Source organism: Ammodytes marinus, assembly GCF_949987685.1.
Source record: "Ammodytes marinus genome assembly, chromosome: 12".
Lineage (NCBI taxonomy): Eukaryota > Metazoa > Chordata > Actinopteri > Uranoscopiformes > Ammodytidae > Ammodytes > Ammodytes marinus.
Window position 1 is genome coordinate 28,040,313 of NC_137216.1, and position 16,526 is coordinate 28,056,838.

A 16,526-nucleotide genomic window follows, 5' to 3' on the forward strand; every position below is an offset into this window, starting at 1 on the left:
AATGTGTGTCTCTTTTATTGACAGAGGACAAACAATCCTGCTGCATGTGCAACTGTATCTAATATTAAGCACCATTAAATAAATCTTGATAAACCATTATCTTATAAAAAATAAAATATTTAACTGCCAAATAACTGGCAGAATAACTTAGAAAGAACACAGATGCTTTTCAAACTGTCAAATGTACAAACTTTTGAACATCAACAAAAATAAACCATAGGCTAAAGCACTCAACAAAAAATATATAATGCTATACTCTGAAGGAACACAGTAGTCATTTTACATTCATCTCTCCCTCCATTTAGAAATATTGCAGTTGTAAAAAATAAAAAAACTGGAGGTTGTAATTCCCCTTTCAGAAAAAAACTTCTGACAAAATCACTGTTAACGAGCAATTTGAGTGCCATGTTTACTTACTCATAACAGTTGTACGTTCGCTGGCAATAAAATAAAATAATAATCAAATTTTACTTGTAAAGAACACAGTAGTCTTTTTAGATTAATTGTTCCTCCATCTTTTTTGAAATATTTGAATTTTAAAGAAAAATTTGAAGGGGTTGAGATACTATTCTAACAAAATCTTGGAAACTGAAACCATTTTGAATCTACTGCTTCCTCATAACTGTATGTCATTGGCCAAACGTCCTTGGGAAGATCCCAGAAACCATCTTAGATTAATCCTTACCCTATCTTTGAAATACTTGCGTTGTAAAAAAAAAAAAAAAAAAAAAACTTTAAGGGGTCTTGACGATTTTCAAAAAAAATATAATTTCCAACAAAATCACAGAAAAAAAAATATTAAATAATATTTATAATATTAAATAAATATTTTAAATCTGCTTCCTCATAACTGTACAAATCAAATTCCACTTGAAAGAATACAGTAGTATTTTTAGATGAATTGTTCTCCCATCTTTGAAATATTTGAGTTGTAAAAAACTACAGATATAAAAAAAAAATCCCAGAAAAACTACAACTATTTCAAATCCCCCTGCTTCCTGATAATACCTCATTGGCTGACCTGCTCAGTATCTCTGATGTCATTTCCCTTATGGTTCTAAGTGGCAGTGTGCTTAGACAGTGTTTTGCCTTGAGCTCCGCCAGTGCGTCTACGATGCTCTCCCTGGCAACGTGAGGGTGTCTCTGGGTGAGTTCGGCCATCAGCGTGTCAAAGCTCCCCATGGTGCCGTAGTGTTGGGGCACGCACGTCCCCTTGGCCGTGGGGGAGATACACACCACCTGACGGGGCTTAAACACCGGGCTGAGCGGGGGGTGGATGAGCAGCTAGAGAGAGAGAGAGGGGAAAGAAGGAAGGTTTGTTTTTAAGTTTTCCTGTACTTACCGGCACTTTCATTTAGAAATTGTTTGTACTAAATCTGTCTGTCTGTAGCTGATTGTTGATGTATTATCCCTATGCAACATTTTAATGAAAAAAGATATGATAAGAGCCCCACAAAATCTGTGCAGAAGTGATCATTGAGTCGGATTACTTTTGTGTGTGACTCTATATTTTCCTTTTTAGTGAAAATGTTGGCAATAGTCAATCTTTAAGAACCAAACATCGGGATGTTGATGTAATATTCATTAAGTTCCAATAAAGATTTGAAAAAAAAAAAAAAAACTATGTTGATGTCCTATCCTCACCTTCCTGTCTGTGCTGTGAAGTGTGTGTGGTGTGGAGTGGTCCTGTGAACTCTCAGACAGGGCTGGACTCTGGTTATGGGTCACAGCACTGCCTGCTCTGTTGGTAATGTTAGTGTTATTGTTAATGTGCTCCACACGTAGAGCGCGGCCGTGCTTTGTGCTGCCGTTCAGCTCTCTCACTGCAGCCTCTGCACACTGGGCTCCACTCAGCATCACTATGGCAACTCTGGAGAACACAGGTAGGGAGACAGGGTTAGTAAGAGTGATTTTAGGTGGCCATTTTGGAAGAAAATCAAAATCGCTGTTTTGAATTAGAACTAGATATTTCAAAAGGTGGTGTCAGCGATTCTGGAGAATGCTTGTTGTCAAAATCACTTTGTCAAAATCAGTGAATATCTCATCGCAATCCGCTAACTGTCCGTTCTGTGTGTGCGCGCTGTAAAAATAAAATCTGCTGTAAATGCACAGCCTAGGCTCTGTAAACAGGCATGCACACACAGTACAAACACAGTCAAGCTTTCTCCAGAATCATTGACTCCACCTTAAAGGACTAGTAACAAGTAGCACAAACCTACACATAGACAAAGCTCAATAATATTTATGAATGCTGTATGCAACAATATCAATGTCACATATTATGTTCGTTAGCTGTCAGGGGCAGTATCTCACCTCCAGTCATTGTTCAGAGCAGAGATGCTGACTTCACACACTTGGTATTTCTCAAACCACTGCTTCACATCACTCTGGCAGAGACAGTTTGAAGGTTAAGTTAAAGCGTGTACTGCCATCTGCTGGCCATAAGGGCACTATACAAGTTTTAGGTTGATTTATCATATGCACAACAAATACAGGCGTTGGCAATTAAATTATTAAGTGTCTCCTACAATACAACACACAAAATATATGTGCATTAAGACAAAGACAAATAGTGCAAAATGACAAAATACTGAAGAAAAAATTTAAATGTAGGAATGTATATTACATTGATATAAAATGGACTAAAGTTAAAGGCCTACTTCACCGGTTTGAATATGAAGGTGTATTGAATTCTGAGATCCTATGTAGTATAAATGTGCGAAAAAAATTAAAATCGGTTCATCCTAGCCTGAGAAAAAGCAGAAAGAGTGTTTTTTTTTTAACCCTATATTTCTCTTTCTCGTAACATCACAGAAAGAGAAATATAGGGTTAAAAAAAAAACTTACTTTGTAAATATTACTGTGATGTCACAGTAAAAGACATCACAGTAATATTTACAAAGTAAGTTTTTTTTTAACCCTATATTTCTCTTTCTGTGATGTCACGAGAAAGAGAAACATAGGGTTAAAAAAAACACTCTTTCTGCCTTTTCTCAGGCTAGGATGAACCGATTTCAATTTTTTTCGCACATTTATACTACATAGGATCTCAGAATTCAATACACCTTCATATTCAAACCGGTGAAGTAGGCCTTTAAGTTAAATATATAAAGACATACTGTAGAGTAAAATAGAAAAGTGTATTCTGCAATGTGGGGAGGTAGGAACTGGTGGTATATACAGATGTGTATACTGTATATATATGAAGAAATATAACTATAAACATATAAATATAATGGTTTGAACAGGTTAAAGATGTGTTTAAAAGAAATATATAATCCAATATAACATAATATTGTCTAACTTGATCAATTAATTATATACGTTCATGTTAACAGACTAGTATTCATTTGTTTGTTGTCATTAAACATTATAGTTAAAAAAACATACAGTACGATCAAATGTACGGTAACAATAAACAGATATAAACATCGCATTAAGGTTAAAAAATAATACGACAAAAGACTGCTACTACAACACTGATTCTCACAACTTAATTTGTTTGTACCCTGAAATGTTTCGACTACTATAAAAAAAAAAACTTTACGAACAAATGTACGGTAACGATAAACTGATGTAAACATCGCATTAAGGTAAAAAACAACACTGATTCCAACCAGTTCTACGATGAGATAATAACGGTAAATCTCACCTCTGTGACGTCAGTGGGCAGGTTGGAAACACACAGCACTGCGCTCTGGACCTCAGGACTCTCTGCCTCTGGGGCTGAAACCAAACCAACACCATCAACATGAAAAAGAAAACTCTACATTTGTGGCGTAAATGCTTGAAGGTGCACTATGTAACTTTGGGTGTGTGTCAGAGAAGTGAATTTTTTTTAAAGGTATATTCTTATTCCTGAATAAACAAACTTTCCTCACAGTAAAATGTGATCCCGGGAACATTGTTTGAAGTTAGAGAGCTTCCTGAAAAATGTACTGTTTCACTGTTGTTGTTGTTTACAGCAGCAGGGCCCACAGTTTGGTTTACAAACATATTCTAGGCCGTTCTGTTCCAGGTCCCTCACAATAATTTAGTTTTGATTTATCATGACATAATTATTCAATACTAAGAATTCTAAGAAAGTTTTGTAAACTAACTTGAGGGTCATCATATCAAAACAAATCCCCCTCCCCTGAAAGTGCATGGTGCACCTTTAAGCTACATTCACCGAACACTTACCATCTCGGATTTTAATCCTTATGTTTGGAAAAACATGTAAAATAAAATCCACTGGTGCTTTGTGTTCTGTTGTTTTATAATCCTGGCATTTTTAACTCATGTATAATGATGTGTTTTATCAATTTGCACTGTCCCCTTCTTAAATAAACTGAATTGAATCCTGTATAATACCTTTTGAATGGGCGTGTACAGATTAGAATAGGTTATGTATAGATGTAGATATAGATGTTTAACCTGCGAGAGTGTCTTTAACGTGTGTGTTCCCTGTTGGTTGCTGTCTGGTCTCAGTGGCTGCTGTCTGCTCCAGGTCTTCCTCTGCATCGTACCAGTCCTCACATGAGTTCAGCTCTTTGCCTCCAGCTGATGATCACATTTTACACATTACAAAAACTTTAAAAAAATACTGAAAGAGAAGAGGCTTAACAATCATAAAAGTGAAGCATGTATGGCACAGTGAATAAAAATGTGGATTGTTTTTGTTTTATGTCAGAATTTTGGATGTAATATGTATCAAATATAAAGTAATTAATTACAACTAAAATAATAATAATAATCATAGTAAATCATTAAATCAAATAATAATACTTATTGAAAAATAAAATAAAAAGAAAATTGCCATTGACAGCTGACGTCCACACGAACAATAACACAGTTTTAATTTAGAAACCGAACAATTTTGTTTAACCTTTATTTTACCAGGCAAGAATTGCATGAGATCAAATTACCTCTTTTTCGAGCAAGGCCTGGCCAAAATAATAATAATAATAATAATTGATAGGTTTTATATAGCGCTTTTTTGGAGGTCACTCAAAGACGCTTTACATTGCATAGAATATACATAAAAGAAAAGAAAAAACACGAAAACAAAAATGGCGTCAGTAAAATATAATTAAATATATAAGACAAATATATAAATATAAGAAGACAAACCTAAAAAGAAAGCACAGACATGAGAAAAAGAGACAAATACAGTCAAGAGGAGGATACACACTAGAAGAACCATTTTGTGACAATGATATGTAATATGGTGTTCTATAATGATGGCACAAAGAACGATACAACACAAAACAATACAAAGCTATACAAAGCTATGCAGCCATGGTGGTGGGTAAGAATGTTTGTTTTTCTGTTTTTGTGTGTACTTTTTTAGTCTGTCTTAATTCTTTAGTCTCTTGTGGTAATTTTTGGCATTTTCAAGCTTTATTAGACAGTACAGAGTTGTAATGGGGAGACAGAGAGAGAGGGGGGATGACCTGCAGTAAAGGTCCACGGGTCGGATTTGAACCCGGGACCACTGCAACGAAGGCCGGAGCCAATATGGTACGTGCTCTATCCACTACACCACCGGAGCGCCCCCCCCAGTTAATCATTTTAAATGAATGTGAGTGGGATGCTTCTAACTTACTGGACTGCCTGTCTCCTGGTCTGTTTGCCTTATTGAAACCATCTTTATCTCTGGGGACGAGAGTGACCGCTCTCCTCACTCTCTCCTTCCTGACCGGTTTGACCTCTTTCTGACTGTCCTAGAGAAGAAATTATACAAATTAAAGAATTAAAAATTAAAAAACACCCTTCATGTCTGCTGCCATCAGCCATAATTTTTAACGATCATATGAAACTGTGAATTGATATGTTGATTTGTATTTGTTGTCTTGTTTTTATTTTTGTTGGTGTTTATTTTTTTTTCCAACACTAAATATCGAACTGGTTTCAATTGAGAGCAATAAAGCAACAACAAATCGCTTAAAGATTTGTTTTCTGTTAATATAAAGTTGGTATTATCTTTATCTCATATACATTCATATTTTAATTATTTTGTATTCTTTTTTTTTTTGGAGCATCGTGGCAAGAAAGTTTCCTTCAGGATGAATTAAGTTCTATCTTATCTTAAAAACCTCTTCTACATCTCAGTGTGTGAACTCACCTGGCAGACATCTTTAACATCTTTACTTTGATTATCAGAAGCTGGATTTTCTTCCTCTGATGCTTCTTGTTTCTGTGGCTCCGGGGAGCTATTTGGGATTTTTTTTTAAACACAAAAAATAAATTTTCGCATTTAGAAACTCAAAAGCCTTTTTTGCTAAACCATTTAAATGGAATTACATCAGTCACGCGTGCATGTAATGTGCATGTATGTGCATGTAATGTGCATGTATGTGCATGTAATGTGCATGTAATGTGCATGTAATGTGCATGTATGCGAGAACGTACCTAGATGGAACACTTTCTTGCACCTCAACGCTGATCTAAACAGAGACAAAAGAGAATTAGCTGTGCAATTTATAACAGTCCAAAGCTATAGTGCGTAACTTTTTCATATAGTCCAATGTCGGTTACTTTCAAGCCATCGCCAAACAAGTTGACACAAAGTTGATTAATCTTATCAGCTCCACAAAACTCTCTCTGTATTTCTCAATATGGCAGCATTTACAAACTGGTATCGCCCCCTTGACACTGGTGCATGAGCTCAGGAAAACCCCAAGAAATGTTTCAGTTGTTGATTACACAGCTAAGAAAAAAACCTGGACGTACAGCAGAAGGTATAAAATCCATGCACCATCACAGAAGGCCTCTACCTAATGTACTGTAGATGCACCGACAGTGTCGTCGTAATTTCTCAGAATTCCTCATGGGGGGTGGCAGAAGTTACACACTACAGCTTTAAAGTATTTACAGTTGATTCTAACCTGTGCAGGTGTGTATCTTGTTCCCATGGTGATCTGCTCACAGTCCACAGACAGAGGCTTGAGTTTGTCCAGAGGGATTCCAGACAGGATCTTAGCTCTCATCTGGTTATAGTCACATTCTAGTGTCTGCTGAACACTGAGTATGTTAGGAGGAAGGTCCTTAGGCCTGCAGAGAGACGGGAATAATACATAAAAAAATACAAGTACAGCTTGAAGTTGCAGTGTGTAATACAGTATAGGAATACTTAGCATCATCTAGTGGTGAGATGCTAGATTGCAATGCTGCGTCTACCCTTCCCTTTAGGAGAACTTACAGAAGCTACGGTGGCCTTCAAGGACAAGAAGCTATTAACTAAAGATAGCATAATCCACCACTGCCTCAAGTCTTTCCACAATATTAAGTGATGAGGTGAAGATGTATTTAGTTATTTATTCTATTGTACTTATTCTTCTTCTTCTTGGTCTTTCAACAGGTGCATTTCTGATGGACACCCACTACATATAAAAATGTGTAAGAGAATGAAGTTTGTCCATTCTGTGCTACTGAGAAAGATGGTGGTCTATGTAGATATAAAAGGCTCATTCTAAGGTACTAAGAAAATATATTTTCAAGTGATTATACACTAATTAAAAAAATACAGTACTTATGCATTACTGATTTTCAATACCAAAATCCATCTGGTTAAATATATTTTAATTCTATAAACGTCTCAAAGGAAGAGCTAAAGGTATAAAAAAAAAATTGCACTTGTTACATCTCCATGTAGCACTGAAATGTGGCACTGTAGTTTGGTTTATTCAAAGCTTTAGTACTTACATGTTTCCTGTTGTTCTGAGTTTGTACCTTCATGGTTGAATGCACTTAATAGAAGTCGCTTTGGATAAAAGCGTCAGCCAAATAAAATGTAATGTAATGTTAAAGTCTGAACAGTACTGGTGTAGTCTCCTTACATAGCAGTGAGCCTGGTTCCCTCATTAGAGGTAGAGTAGAGTCTGCAGAGGTGCTGTGTGCACATGTGATACTGCAGTGCCAAGAGGCTCAGCTCTGCCTGCTGTGCCCGATGGACACACTCACAGTCCTTCCTCTGTTTACCACCAGACCTGGGAACAAAATATACAGCCCCGGAAAAAATTAAGAGACCAGTCTGGATTTTTCTTAAAGAGGACCTATGATGCTTTTTGACTTTTATGAACTATAAACGTTTTTATGATGATTTATAGTCATGCTTAACCATACTAAATTATCAAATAATGACTTAGATGCATTTCGACGTATTCCCTGCTGACCATCTGGGGTGTCTGTGCAGAGCACTAGACACTATTCTAGCCAGTCGAGAAGTCACGTGTTCAAAGCGGCTTGACGCTTTGTAACTTCGTGACGTCGTATGTAACTTGGTGTCGTCACCACGCGGATGTTTCCATGTATAGTAATGCTGTCACTTCCTTGCTCGCGTCTGCCTCGCGCCCTTATAGGTCCATGCTCGCGCTTCCCGCCACTGAAAGTGTTCCGGAAGGAAGGTAACCAATCACAACGGAGTGGGGTTTACAGGAGGGGGCGGGGGGAGCGGAGATGGCCGAAGCACAGGCGGAGGGAGCGGAGATGGCCGAAGCACAGGCATGCTGGATTGCCAAAATAAGAGAAAGAGCTTCCCGAAAATCTACATAGTTTTTTGTGATGTGATTCGTGTCAGGTTGCTCTATAGCAGTGTAAAACAAGAAATTAAGACCAGAAAAGTAGTATAATAGGTCCTCTTTAAATCTTCATCTGTACGTTACTTGATGGAAATTCTCTATAATGAGCGCTAGAAAATAATTTTCCTTTTGGGGGAAAATCTTCTGTGTGTTTCTGATACATTACCCTTTCATTTTCTCCTTGTGCGCTTTCATCTGAGCTTCAACCATCTTCAGTTTGATGAACTCCTGAAATGTTAAAAGAGGTGATGTTATAATGAAAGTTAAAGTTTGTAAATTGGAAAAAGTAATGTATCATTATGTTGTGCATCTATGTGAGTGTGTGAATATGGATACATATATAGTTTATATTTATTCTTTAATATAGATTGGGAAATGATGCTGGATATGTAGTTATGGGTATACCACAGACTTATATTCACAATTTTGAATATTCAAACCTATTTTTGAAGTATATTTAATATATGTATTTTATTTCATATGTAAGAAATGTAATTAAAAAATGTAATTAAAAGAAAGAAAAAAGAAAGAAGGAAGAAAACAGTTATAAAAAAAATAAAAAATAAAAAATCCTATAGATATTTCAATAAATCGCTCTATCATCATCCTTACCTCAGCGAGATAGTCCAGGTCTGCCATGTGCACTTCAGTGATCACGTGTTTGTCTGATGTTTTTGGTTCTTCGGTTTGGGAGAAGGTTGCCATGTGCGGTGCTATCTCCGTGCCAACCATTATGTCGCAGGTGGTAACTATGGCCATCATAGGAGAGGTGGACTTGTCTGCAGTGTCCGTAGTCTTGACAACAGACTGATCGGACTTTGGTTTTACATCGTCACTGGCCAGACAGATGAGAATGCTTTGATCGTCCGCCATGACACAATGGAAGCTGTCACTTTGGTCTTCAGAGCTCAAACTAGCTTCATTTTCATCTGCGGAGAATCTGTTTAGAGGAGAGTTGACTGGTTCTGGCTGTATTGGTTGGATTGTGCTACTGTCATTGTTGCTGGTACTGTTGACGTGTGCGCTGCCAAAGATGTAGCAGTCAGAAGAAGAGTCTTTCTCAACTGTTGGCCATTCTGTCCTGTAACAACAAAAAAAAAACGTTAAAAAGTTAGTGATATCTACAGTGCTGCTTGAAAGTATGTGAACCTCTTGAGCCTTTTGGAATTTTATTTAGTTTAACCATTATTAATTCATTTTTTAATCAATACCAGTATTTTTTTAAATGAAATAACATATTAATTTCACATTTTTCTTTTCCGGAAATCAATTGTTAAAACAAATAAAATTTATTATTTGCCAACTTTTGTATGTGCAAAAGTTAGTGAACTCTGAGCTTGAGACACGAGTTACATGATCATGAGGAGATATTCACTTATTTTGACAAAAAGTGAGTTTGACAATAAGCATCCTCCAGAATCACTGACTCCATCTTTAACACAGCTAAACATTGAAAATTACACTGAAGCTTCACTTTAGATCGTTCAGCCACTAATTTACAGTTTTAAAATGTAAACTAAATGGCTAAACTCGTAGAAAAGACTATAGTTTCGGGGCGCTCCGGTGGCGTAGTGGATAGAGTGCGTACCATATCGGCTCCAGCCTTTGTTGCATATGTGGTTCAAATCCGACCCATGGACCTTTACTGCAGGTCATCCCCCCTCTCTCTCTCTCTGTCTCCCCATTTCAACTCTGTACTGTCTAATAAAGCTCGAAAATGCCAAGAAAAAAAAAAAAAAAAAAAAAAAAAAAAAAAAAACTATAGTGTACGTATTGTGACAGACATGAGCTGCATACTCACTGTATAGGAGTGGCCTCAGCGTATGTAAAGGCCTGACCCTGTCCTTGTGTCACAGTGATCTCAGGCTTGGCTTCCTGTCTCAGTCTCTCTGGCTGCAGGTCTAGAGAGTATGTTGCCATGGTGACTGGGTCCTCACACACGGCTGCTGCGGCGCTGCTATTGAACGCCATCTGCCACAGAGGGCTCTCCTCACCCAGCTGGTACAGAGGAGCGCCCTTCAAAATAAGACACTTTATTATTCACTTTTGGAAAAAGAAAAAAAAATCTCAATATGGCAGCGTTTACAAACTGGTGTCGCCCACTGAGCTCAGAAAAATCCCAAGAGATGTTAACCTTGACACTGTAATAACGTAGAAATGTTTCAGTTGTTGATTCTAGTGCGAAGCAGAAGGCATAAAATACATCAACAAAGGCTAACGTCATAGATGGTGAAGTGCCGACAGTGTTGTTTAGAAACAGTTAAATTGTCAAACACACAGACAGATATCACTTCTTTGCAGCTGTGGTGGAGTGTGTCGGGTGGTCGGCCACTGGAGTGCAGGGTCGGTGGTTCGATCCCCCGTCTCCCCGCCACATGTCGAGGTGTCCTTGGGCAAAGAGACACTGAACTCCGAATTGCTCCCGATAGTTAGCTTGCACTGTGCGTGGTAGCTGCTGCTATCGGTGTATGAATGTGTGTGTGATTGGGTGAATGTGTACAAAACAATGTAAAGCGCTTTGAGTCTGTGAAAAACCCAGGGAAAAATCGCTATATAAGTGGAGTCAATTTACCATTCTCCTCTCACTTTATGTACCTGGAGAGTGTGTTGTTCCTGTGTATTGGGGCTGGTATAGGCTGAATTGAAGCCGTCCTGCACGTGCACCAGCTGCTCACATTGGGACCGTCCCTCATGAGGGTGTTTCTGTGAGCCCTCCACTCTGCAGCTACAGCCCAGCCGAGATAACGTCTCACGGACGTTGTTTGGAAGCAACTCCAACTCTCTTTGTGCGTCAGGAAGGCCTTACAAGAGTAGAATACAAATCGAATCAGTTTTATTTGTATAGCCCATAATCACAATATAATACAGACAGAAGTTAACTGGCTTTTAATGCAACTGAACTGTCAACTAAAAATGAAGAAAATAAATAAGTTTGTACGTATGTTTTATTTATGTGCAATTCTGTGTATTCAACGTAAAAAAAGATATAAGAAAAAAAAACTCATATTACCACATATGCACTTCTTTGCTCCTGACGTTCTAGATCTGAAAAAACGTTTTTTTGTTTGTTTTTTTGTTTTTTCAACATTACGTTTTTTGTGTGTCATCAATTCATTGCACTGGGAGACATACGTTTGCTTGCAGGTTGTCGTGGCTGGCTGAGCAGGACCAACTCTTCTCATGTGATCTGCATTGTGTGCACATAAGAGAAACTGTTACTGTTTATGCTGTGCACTATAGCATTATACAGCTCCGGAAAAAAAATTAAGAGACCACCCCAAATGTTCAGTGTCTCTTGTTTTACTATTTATAGGCATATGTTTGCGTAGAATGAACATTTTGGTTTTATAAAATAAACTACTGACAAACATTTCTACCAAATTCACAACAGAAATATTGTCATTTGGGGCATTTTCAATAAGTAATGTAGAGATAAAGATTTAAGAAATATCCAGACTGGTCTCTTAATTTTTTTCCCGGGGCTGTATGTGTGTTTTAGCTTTTAGGCGCTAACAGCAGTTTGACAGACTTACACTTGACGTAAACATGATGCCTGGACAGCTGTAGGGCCGGGTGCCTCTGCAGGAACAGATGGAAACCTCCTTCATCTACCAGAAAGAAGAAAAATTAAAGTGTGTGTGCTGGAAAAAAAATCCAGTGTTAATACATAGCCTAGACACTGTAAACGGGCATGTTACTAGCTACCTTAGGCCCACCTTTGTTTACATACATATCAAATGGTAGCAGTGCCCACCTTTAAATGTCAGAAAATAATGAAAAAGGTCATTGTAACATCACAAAGTCCAAGGTGACCTCTCCAAAGTAGGTCTTGTTTAGTCTGATTAATATTCCAAAAAAAACATTTGATTTTTAATAAATAATGCCCAAGAAAAGCAGATAACCATCAACCGGTTTCCTGTGTTGATTCTGAGATATACTTTATTTTTGGTAAGTATTTTTGTACTTTCACAATTTTGTAAATGTTTCCAAATTCAGGAATGGAACTTGACACATTATTTGAACTGTAATTGTGCTGTCATTTGAGCCTCTGTCAATAAAAACAAATCTTAAAAAAACAAGGAAAGCAGAGAACTATCGGCTTGTAGAATAGCATCCCTGAGTAAGTTGTACAGACTGTTCAGATCAGAGCTGATAACACATTGGGCACATAACATGGTCTGCTTTACTCATCAACTCCCAACGATCTAAAGAGCAGATGGGAGGTTTAACGACTGCGCCCCATTCCATCCCACTCAGTGGCTGTACTGGAACATGGAACGTGGAAGGTGAACGTGAGCGTACCTCAGTAGTAAATATTTTTTTCGGTCCATGACCACAAAGACATAATAAATACACCAATCAATAATTTTAAAAAAAGAAGCCGAGACTTATTATACCTACCCTCCTTCACATTACATCAAAACAAGAATATAAAAAATAAAAAAATAAAAAAAAGCAATAGCCAGAATTTATAAAACAGAGAAAAAGTAGTCTGTTAAATAAATTAAAAAATAAGTAAAAGAAAAAAATTCCATAGATTATTGGATATAGTTTGATTATAGTTATTGTAAATTATTATATACTCTCTATACAAACACCTTGAATGATCTTTCTGTCTTCCTGAGACAAGCACAGATACCAGCCCAGCAGTTTGGGGTCTGTCAGCTCTAGGTATGCATGAGCCTCCACCAAGTCAAGTACAGACCTGGAAACATGCACAACAAGAGTTTATTAGTCATTTAAACCATGCATGAAGGGAGGGAGAGAAAGTCATAAAAAAGGCTAAATGAATATGTTTGTATACATTGATTACTGCCTTTTATGATATTGCAAAAATGATTGATGATATTGGCATGTTGTACTGTAGGCCTACAATAATTGCTTATCATCTACGTCAACTGCTTGGCCTTAGTATAGGGCCTATAATATGATCCGTCAGACCAATACAACTTAATTGACATTGAGTAAAAGAAAATAGTTGCATACCTGTCCAGAAATAATATCCTGTTCTCCACTGTTGATGAAGAAAAGCGATGTTTGAATTTAAAAATATATATATTTCTAACTATTTTTAACCTAAATGGTGTTTTGATAAGGCCAAAGTGAACTTACTTGGACTTGGGTTTTGTATGACTGTGTTGTAGAAACAGCAGGGTATGACGCCTGGCTGCAGCACCAGGCTCCCGTAGGTGTCCTGCAGGTACGAGTTTGGGTTTGGGACCGACACCTGGTGGTAGGGGACGGCCAGAGGGAAGCTAGGCCACACCGCCTGAAACACAGCCTTTGGATTCAGGGCACCAAAATATTCACCCAAAGATTTAAAAAAAAACACCAGTGTAAAACATATCTATTAAGTGTCACCATCACCAATCCAATACAGTACAGTAGCCTATGACGCCATTTGACTGACTGGAAAAAAAATGTGCGCGTGGACATCAAAGCATTTTAAAATGATAATTGAACGTTAAGCACGTGTTACCTGCTGCTGTCCTGCCATTTTCACCGTGTTAGCAACAAGAAATAAAGGGTGTTGTTAAAACTAAAAAGCCTGTCTATGCTGTAGTTTTGATATTGTACCGTTCGGAGGCAGCTACATATCTACTTCAGGTGCTAATTAAGCTTATTGGTAACTAGCTACAGTATCGCGTGGCGATTAAAGTGACAGTCGACCCCAAATTATGAACTAAATTATCACCACGCCCCTTTTGTCCATGCGTTTGTCTAATGGTATCCAGTTTTAGCTAGATTTTTCTGTTTCCCGTGATAGTTTTGCTTCCTGTATTTCAAATAAATATCATGTGTAGGACTTTAAACATAGTTTAGCTTATTTTACACCACTTTATTCCTTTTCAAAATGTTTTGAAAAGTGTTCAGACCATTTCTTTAGTCAAAGTAATGCAGAAAAAAATTGTTCCTTGTAAAAAAAATATATATATATTTTTTTTAAATGCTAGCAGCACAGACACAAATTATATATTTTATTTAGTTTAATTTTTCAAACAAATGCAAAGCAAAAACAATACACAATATGCAAATGAAAATACATCAAATACACAACAACTGAAAAACAATTGAAACATTTAGAATGGCTGCAAATGGGCGAAAGTAAAATATAGCCTAATTAAAACAGTAACAGGTAGGCTATAGAGTTGGGCAGATTTAAGATAATATGTTTAAATTTGTATATATGCTAGAATAATAGTAGAATAATAGTAGTCCCGGTGACATTTTATAGCTGCAATTCCCTGATTAAAAACTAGCCTATAGGCCCTACTTACATACGTTGAAGTTGTATTTGTAACAGAGAGAGAGAGAGAGAGTACTTATACAGTGTGGAATTAGTACATCTCCATTAGGATTTAGGTTAGAAGAAGCAGTACAACTTCCTCTCTCAGTGGTTTACTGTTATATAGCTCACAGAACCACGTAGAGACAAAGTTAACCAAGTAGGCCCACTCCATTATTCAAATAAATTGTTCTTTTCTCAAAGGGAAATTCATATTTATAATAAAGTTATCTGCACAGCAAGAGGGAGTCTATTCGGTGCTTGTAAGTGGTCCACTCCCCCGCACGGACAATTATATAATATTGACGTCAGTGTGTCTTTAAAATCCACAGGATTCAATGAAGAGACTGTATTGTTGTGGCACCGTGGCCCAATGGGATAAGTGCTACATTTGGATTTAATTTAATTATTATTTTTGCGGTTGAATTCAATTTGAACCTTTTTATTGTGCTGGTTTGGGAATTTCAATGTGCAGCTTAAAGATGGAAAAATACACATTAAAAACAAGGGCTTCAATTCTACACTCCCACACTACACCCACCATCAACAGAAGAAAACAGACACAGAAAATGAAGACATCTGCTGCATTTGAAGAGGAACATGCAACAGTTTGTCCATCTATGGCAACGCATTGTTTACAATTGTTTGCTGTGACAGAGGCTACACAGTGTTATAGCAGGATTTCACATTGCACTTAAAGGTGGAGTCAGTGATTCTGGAGAACTGCTGGTTGTCAAAATCACTTTTTGTCAAAATCAGTGAATATCTTCTCACGATCCGCTACCTGTCCGTACTGTGTGTGTGCGCGCTGAAAAAGAAACGGTGGGCCCCCTTTGTTTACATACCAGTTTACAGAGCCTAGGCTTTGTGTTAACACCAGTTTTCATTCAGCGCACACACAGTACGGAGAGATAGAGTATCATCATAAAAAGTGATTTTGACAACAAGCATTCTCTAGAATCACTGACCCCACCTTTAACTAACTTGTGTATTGTATATATAAATTGAAGCTCACATAATGTTTAAATAATAAAGACTTGTACATTCATTAAAGCTATTCCTTGTGATTTCTTCTAAGGAAAGTATCTCTGTTTTTGATCAGCATTTGTATACAACACATATTTAACTGTTATTTTACCGCCATTGAAACCAGATATGTAACACCAGCAGAGTAAACAGCTCATCAAAAAATGTGTGTATGAGTAACTAAACGCTCAGCAGTGTTGGTGATACAATGTTTTCGCACAAGCTGTGACCGCTGTCACATCACATGTAAATTAGCTCAACAAAGCCTGTGGGCAGAGAACAAGAACTGTGTCTGTCTGTCTGTCTGTCCGTCCATCCATCCATCTATCTATCTATCTATCTATCTATCTATCTATCTATCTATCTATCTATCTATCTATCTATCTATCTATCTATCTATCTATCTATCTATCTATCTATCTATCTATCTATCTATCTATCTATCTATCTATCTATCTATCTATCTATCTATCTATCTATCTATCTATCTATCTATCAGAGTACTCATCTTCTAGTACTACAGGTCCCCATCCACTAGAGGGCAGCCATTGTTAATGTAACATACTGTATAAGCGGTCATGAAAATCTGAAGCAAATAATAACTTGTGTGCGTGTGTGTGTGTGTGTGTGTTTGTGTGTGTTTGTCAGAGAGA

At 37.2% G+C, this 16,526-nt stretch overlaps 1 protein-coding gene across 1 annotated transcript; it reads right to left on the reverse strand.

Annotated features, from left to right (window-relative positions):
• Positions 1-981: 981 nt before the first annotated feature.
• Positions 982-14,058, reverse strand: rbm44 (RNA binding motif protein 44; the record flags this gene model as incomplete). Its single annotated transcript, XM_080038520.1, has 19 exons — positions 982-1,284; positions 1,645-1,870; positions 2,314-2,387; positions 3,653-3,726; positions 4,417-4,542; positions 5,588-5,705; positions 6,107-6,194; positions 6,394-6,428; positions 6,870-7,035; positions 7,821-7,970; positions 8,728-8,789; positions 9,174-9,642; positions 10,363-10,577; positions 11,157-11,362; positions 12,095-12,169; positions 13,160-13,266; positions 13,548-13,575; positions 13,674-13,842; positions 14,041-14,058. 19 exons carry the CDS (start codon positions 14,056-14,058, stop codon positions 982-984), a joined length of 2,709 nt encoding a protein of 902 aa, XP_079894646.1.
• Positions 14,059-16,526: the final 2,468 nt, after the last annotated feature.